The sequence below is a fragment of the Equus asinus genome, chromosome 8 (assembly GCF_041296235.1).
Source record: "Equus asinus isolate D_3611 breed Donkey chromosome 8, EquAss-T2T_v2, whole genome shotgun sequence".
Classification (NCBI taxonomy): domain Eukaryota; kingdom Metazoa; phylum Chordata; class Mammalia; order Perissodactyla; family Equidae; genus Equus; species Equus asinus.
This window is the reverse complement of record NC_091797.1, coordinates 40,434,248-40,441,500: the sequence shown is the minus strand read 5'-3', so window position 1 is coordinate 40,441,500 and position 7,253 is coordinate 40,434,248. Positions and strand designations below refer to the sequence as shown.

Sequence of the window (7,253 nt, the reverse complement as noted above, 5' to 3'; positions counted from 1 at the left end):
TATTGCTCCCTTTCTCACCAACAAGGAAGTGACTGTGAAAACGCTTCAAGCTAAGTGGTGGATTGAACAAGCAAGATAACAGTATCGAGTCCTCTTAATTCCAATTGACAGAGTAAAATGGAAAAAAACTAATGACAGCACCTTCTCTGGATTCATTCTCCTGGGCTTCTCCGGCAGGCCTCAGCTAGAAACTACTCTCTTTGTGGTCATCTTGATCATCTACTTTTTGAGCTTTCTAGGTAATGGCACAATTATCCTTTTGTCAGTTTTGGATCCTTGCCTCCATACCCCTATGTATTTCTTCCTCTCCAACCTCTCTTTCATGGATCTTTGTTTGACTACTTGCACTGTCCCTCAGACACTGGCCAACTTTAAGGGGAAAGACAAGATCATCACCTATGGTGGCTGTGTGACCCAACTTTTCATTTCCTTGGGACTCGGGGGAACAGAATGTGTCCTCCTGTCTGTCATGGCCTATGACCGCTATGCAGCTGTGTGCCGCCCACTCCACTACATGGTGATCATGCATCCCCAACTTTGCTTGCAGCTTACTGTAACTGCTTGGTTTACAGGACTTGGTAGTTCTGTAGTACAGACGGCATTGACCATGACTCTCCCCCTCTGTGGTAAAAACCAAGTAGATCATTTCTTCTGTGAAGTTCCAGTAATGCTGAAACTGGCCTGCACCGACACCTCCATCCACGAGACTGAAATGTTTACCGTCAGTGTCTTCTTCTTGGTGGTGCCCCTGTCATTCATCTTAATATCCTATGGTCACATCACCAGTGCAGTCCTGAAGATGAAGTCAGCCCAGGGGAGGCGGAAGGCTTTTGGAACCTGTGGCTCTCACCTAATGGTAGTGATCATTTTCTTTGGTACACTCATCTCCATGTACCTCCAGCCTCCCTCCAGTTATTTGAAGGATATGAACAAAAGCATTGCCCTCTTCTATACTCTGGTGACTCCCCTGCTGAATCCCCTGATTTACTCTCTCAGGAACAAGGATGTCAAAGGGGCGCTAAGGAGACTAGTGAGGACAACCATAGATTGAGAAAGAGCTAATGCAGGGCTTGCAGGCCAAAGCGCTTGTGCACCAAACTTCTCAGTGACTAGAAACTAGTTTTAACTTAATTTAAGAAATTCTTATAACACACCTACTATGTACAAAGTGCTATTCTAGGTACATAGGATATATCAGTGATCGAAACAGAGACCCTTGTCCCCATGGAGCTAAACCTTCTAGTGGGGAAAATATAAGTTAAATAAGATAAGCTAAAAACAAACTGCAGTATATCATGAACTAGAATACTATACAACAATAAGCATAAACAAATTATAAGTAGGTACCACAACGTGAAGGATTCTCACAAACACAATGTTGATTGAAATGAGCCAGGTACAATTCATACTGTATGATTGCATTTCTATAAACTTCAAAATGAGGTACAGTGGGGGGTGGGGGGAGGGCACTAGGAGTGAAGTGGTGCACCTACAACATGACTAATAATGATGTACAACTGTAATTTCTCAAGGTTGTTAACTATCATAATCTTAATTAAAAATAAGAAAAGAAGAAGAAGAAGAAAAAAATTCAAAAGGTGGTAGTTAACATATAGACAAAGAGAACTGATCGGTGGTTAACAGGAGAAGGGGGTGTGGGGGAAGGGCACTAGGGGTGAAGTGGTGCACCTACAACATGACTAATAATGATGTACAACTGTAATTTCACAAGGTTGTTAACTATCATAATCTTAATAAAAAAAGAAAGAAAAAAAGAAAAAAATTGAAACTTGCAGATAAAAAAATGAGGTACAGTAAATCTGTGTTTATTGGAAGTCAGAATAGTCGTTCCTCTGGGGAGTAGTGATTGGAAGGAAAAATGACCCGGGGTGCTCCTGAGGTTCCAGTCATGTTCTGATTCTTGACCTTGCTGCTAGTCATATAAGGTATACAATTTGCAAGACTTCATCATGCTTTTCACTTAAGGTACTTGCACTTTTTTGTACATATGTTGTATTTCAATATCATTTACTTTTAAAAAGTTTAAATAAGCCAGAAATTAACAGAATAATATGATACTAAATACTTGTATTAAGTATGGACTGTCTGATCTATGGGATATCTTACGTAAGCTTCATGGTAACCACAAAGCCAAAATCTAGAGCAGTTACACTAAAGATAACAACAGAAGAAACAGAGCATACCACCACACAAAATCACCAATTTACAACATTAGGGAGAAACAATGAAAATAGAAAACAATTAATAAGGAGGTATTAGTAAGTCCTCTTATTTCAACAATATCTCTAAATGTAAACACGTTGAATTCATCATTCAAAAGGCACGGAGTGACAAGATAGCTTTTAAAAAATAATCCAACTATATGCAGCCTAGAAGAGACTCACTTCAGATGTAAAGACACACATAGACTGAAAGTGAAGGGATGGAAAAAAATAATCCATGGAAGTGGAAACCAAAAGAAAGTAGGGATAGATATAGATAAATCAGACAAAATAGACTTTCCACCAAAAAATGGTAACAAGAGACAAAGTCATTGTATAATGGTAAAGAGGTCAATTCATCAAAAATATATAACAGTTATAAGTATGTATATACCCAACATTGGAGCACATAAATATACTAAGTAAATACTAACAGATGTGAAAGGAAAAATAGACAGTACAGTAACAGTAGGGGACTTCAATATCCCACTTTCAGCCATGGATAAATCATCTAGACAGAAAAATCAACAAAGAGACAATGGTCTTCAACCATACATTAGACCAAAAGGACCTAACAAATATTGATAGAACATTCCACCCAAAGAAGCAGAACACACATTACTCTCAAGTGCACACGAAACATTCTCCCGGATAGACCATATAATAGGGCACAAAACAAGTCTTAATACATTTTAAAAGATTAAAATCATACCGAGTATTTTTTCTGACCACAATGATATGAAACTAGAAATCAGCAACAAAAGAAAAGCTAGCAAACTCTACAAATATGTATAAATTAAACTAAACACTCCCAAATAACCAATGAGTCAAAGACAATTAAAAGAGAAATCAAAGATATCTTCAAATAAATGAAAGTGGAAACATACCAAAACCTGTGGGATTCTGGAAAAGCAGTTCTGAGAGGGAAGTTTCTAGTGAAAAAAGCATATATTAAGAGAATAGAAAGATTTCAAATAAACAATCTAACTTTACTTATCAAGGAACTAGAAAAGAAACAAACTAAGCCCAAAGTTGGCAGAAAGAAGGAAAAATGAAGATCAGAGTGAAAATAAAGGAAATAAATAGCAGAAAAACTATAGAAAAAATCAGAGAAACTCAGAGCTGGTTTTTCAAAAAGGTAAAACTGACGAATTTTTAGCTAGACTCACTAAGAAAAAAAGACAGAGGACTCAAATGAATAAAATCAGAAATGAAAGAGGAGACATTACAAATGATACTTAAGAAATACATAGGATCATAAGTGACCACTATGAAAAATTATAGGTCAACAAATTGTATAACCTAGAAGAAATGGATAAATTCCTAGAAGCATACAATCTACTAAGACTGAATCAGGAAGAAAGAGAAGCCTGAATAGACTAATAATGAGTAAGGAGATTGAATCAGTCATCAAAAACCTCCCAACAGACAAAAACCCAGGACCAGATGGCTTCACTGATGACTTCTAAAAACACTTAAAGAAGAATTAATGCCAGTCCTTCTCAAACTCTTCCAAAAATTTGAAGAGAAAGAATACTTCCAAATTCATTTTATGAGGCCTGCATTTCCCTACTTCCAAATCCAGATAAGAACACTACACAAAAAAGGAAACTATAGACAATATCCCTAATGAATATAGATGCAAAACTTATCAACAAAATATTAGCAACCCAAATTCAAAAACACAGTTAAAGGATTATACGCCATGACCAACTGGGCTTTACCCCTGGGATCCAGAATGTCTCAACATATGCAAATCAATAAATGTGATACTTCATATTAACAGAATGAAAGAGAAAAATCAAATGATCATCTCAATAGACGCAAAAACAATTATTTGACAAAATACAACATTCTTGCAGGATTAAAAACCTCAACAAATTGGGTATAGAAGCAACTAGTTTAACATAACAAAGGCCATATATGACAAACCCACGGCTAACATTATACTCCAGGGTGAAAAATAGCTATCATCAGGAATACAAGAGACAATGAGCGTTGGTGAGGATGTGGAGATAAGGGAACCCTTGTGCGCAGTTGGTAGGAATGTAAATTGGTACAGCCACTATGGAAAACATATGGAGTTCCTCAAAAACTTAAACATGGAACTACCATATTGTCCAGCAATTCCACTTCTGCATATATATCCAAAGGAAATGACAGCAGGATACTGAGGAGCACATGTGTACTCCCAGGCTTATTGCAGCATTATTCACAATAGCCAAGATATAGAAACATTATAAGCATCCATCAACAGATAAATGGATAAAGAGGATGTGGTATATATGTATCTTTACAATGGAATAGTATTCAGTCATGAGAAAGAAGGAAATCTTGCCATTGTAACACATGGATGGACCTTGAGGCATTATTGTTAGTGAAATGTCAGACAGTGAAAGACAAATACTGTACAATATTATATATATGTGAAATCCAGAAAGACTGAACTCATAGAAACTGAGAGTGGATGGTGGTTCTCAGGGGTTGGGGGTGGGAGAAATGAGGTAATGGTCAAAGGATACAAACTTCCAGTTATAAGACGAATAAGCTCTGGGGATCTAATGTGCGGTACTGTGACTATATTTAACGCTATTGTATTATGCACTTGAAAGTTGCTAAAAGAGTAGATCTTAAATGTCGTCACCACAAAAACAAAATGGTAATTATGCGACGTGATGGAGGTGTTAGCTAACACTATGCTAGTAATCATGTCTCAATATATACACATATCAAATCACACTGTACACCTTAAACTTAATGTCATATGCCAATTATATATCTATAAAGTTTGAAAAAAATTAAAACAAGACATATTATTTATTTCTTTCATCTCACTTATTCTTCCTCTCCTAAGGCCAGAGTTTTACTACTGGTTAATACAAAATCTCTCTACACATCCTAAATGAGCGTGTTCCAGCATTATTCTATCGACAAACACAGCTCACTCTCTGTGATTCAAGTTGTAATCCAGGGCCTGAAAGAATGGCACTTTCAAATTTTCTAACCTATGTTTACGTATTATGACAGCAAAAGGGGTATAATCTGCTCCATGGAACTCGTGAGTAAGGCAAGAGTCTGTCACAGCAGGTACTCATACCATCTACAGGTTAGCTGTTTTTCTTTATAATGTGATTCCCAGGAATAAACTGTGGTATGATATTCACTTGTGTATATTTTTACTTACTTTGGAAAACATTGGGATTACACCACTTATAAACCTGTACCTTCTAAGTGGTATGAACTAAAGGAAGCATATTTTCTTCTACTATTCATCTTCAGGAAAGAGTTAAGAGATTGATCTACAAGAGATTGTATGTGGAGTACATGCTTAGTGCATGTGTGTGTGTATGTGTGTAATAACATATTAACATATAATATTTTAATAAAAAGGTAATATAGAGGGGGCTGGCCCCGTGGCCGAGTGGTTAAGTTCGCGCGCTCCACTGCAGGCGACCCAGTGTTTCATTGGTTCGAATCCTGGGCGCGGACATGGCACTGCTCATCAAACCACGCTGAGGCAGTATCCCACATGCCACAACTAGAGGGGCCCAGAACGAAGAATATACAACTATGTACTGGGGGGCTTTGGGGAGAAAAAGGAAAAATTTTTTAAAAATCTTAAAAAAAAAGGTAATATAGATGTTACTTCAATTCAAATTCAAGCCAAAATATAACACGTCATGACAAAATATAAGGAGAACTATTGTTTGGGAAGTATGGGATGCTTTTTCTTTGAGGGGAGTGAATCCAGAGAGAGGTGGATTTAATACTAAAATTGACACGTTGTTGGCCAAGATGCTCTTTTAAATACTTTAAACAATAAGGTTCTCGGTCCCGCATATAAATTAAAAAAGCAACATTCCAAAGAGAATCTTGCAAGACTAACAAACAGTTTTCAAGTACCTAAAATAGAGCCTTAAAAATACTTGGTAAGCACCATCACTTGCCTAACAGTACAGGATCAGGAGTGAGCTTCTGAGAAAGACTTTGACAACTGACAGTGACATCCCAGTGAACGTGAGTATCTCAAATAACCCAATCATTAGAAGTGTCCAGGATGCTTCATTGAGACTACAGCGACAGGTACCACAACTGATCAGGTTCACCTTCAAAAGAGATTAAAACTGTCCTCAGAAATGGTTGTCTAATTAGAAGAACTTGCAATAGATTTTATTCAGTTCAGAATGGTTGAAATAAATCCCACCAATGTAAATCAATAGAATTGATTTTCTTAAAAAGGAACAAGAGGGGTCGGCCTGTGGCTGAGTTGTCAAAGTTCCGCTAGCTCTGCTTGGGCAGCCGGGGTTCACGGGTTCAGATCCCAGGCATGAACCTACTCCACTCATCAGCCACACTATGGAGGCATCCCACATAAAAAGTGGAGAAGGATTGGTACAGATCTTAGCTCAGAGCTAATCTCCTTCAAGCAAAAAAAAAGAGGAAGATTGGCAATGGATGTTAGCTCAGGGCAAATCTTCCTCACCAAAAAAAGAAAAAAGAGCAAGAGTGTCCAGTCCCTACAGCTATCTCAGGGATGCTATCCTCTTATCCCTCTTATTTGAGAGAAATTCATCTTCTCATTTCTGCATTTACAGGAGCCCATCTTCCCAGAAAACCACATTCCTAAGACATTTCCATGTGCACTGGTTCCAAGAGTTTGAAAATCAGGTTTGATATATGCTACAATACCAAAATGATGGGAAAAAGCTCTCATCTATACTACACACTAGGATCAGATCAGAAGTCACTCACAAAGGAAAGAGTTGACAGGGATCTGTAACCTGTTCCTCCCTCAAAGTGAGCCTAGTCAGAGAAGAACTCCGGCAAACAGTAACTGCTGAAATGTCCTAACTAGGAGGTGCATGGGGTCTTACAGGGTTGCTATATACTGATTGCTGATCTAGTAATTTTATAGCAGGATGTATCAATCTGTTTAGAATGTAGTAAACCTACAATATAGAGACTGCAGTTGTACTAACAAATAGTAGGTAGTCCTAAATCCAGAGCAATGCCACAATGGATGCATATAAA

General features: G+C 37.6%; 1 protein-coding gene across 1 annotated transcript; it reads left to right on the top strand.

The window, feature by feature from the left end:
• Positions 1–292: 292 nt before the first annotated feature.
• Positions 293–1,051, top strand: LOC139046026 (olfactory receptor 2G6-like). The gene has a single exon (XM_070516794.1). It carries the CDS (start codon positions 293–295, stop codon positions 1,049–1,051), a length of 759 nt encoding a protein of 252 aa, XP_070372895.1.
• The last annotated feature ends 6,202 nt before the right edge of the window (positions 1,052–7,253 follow it).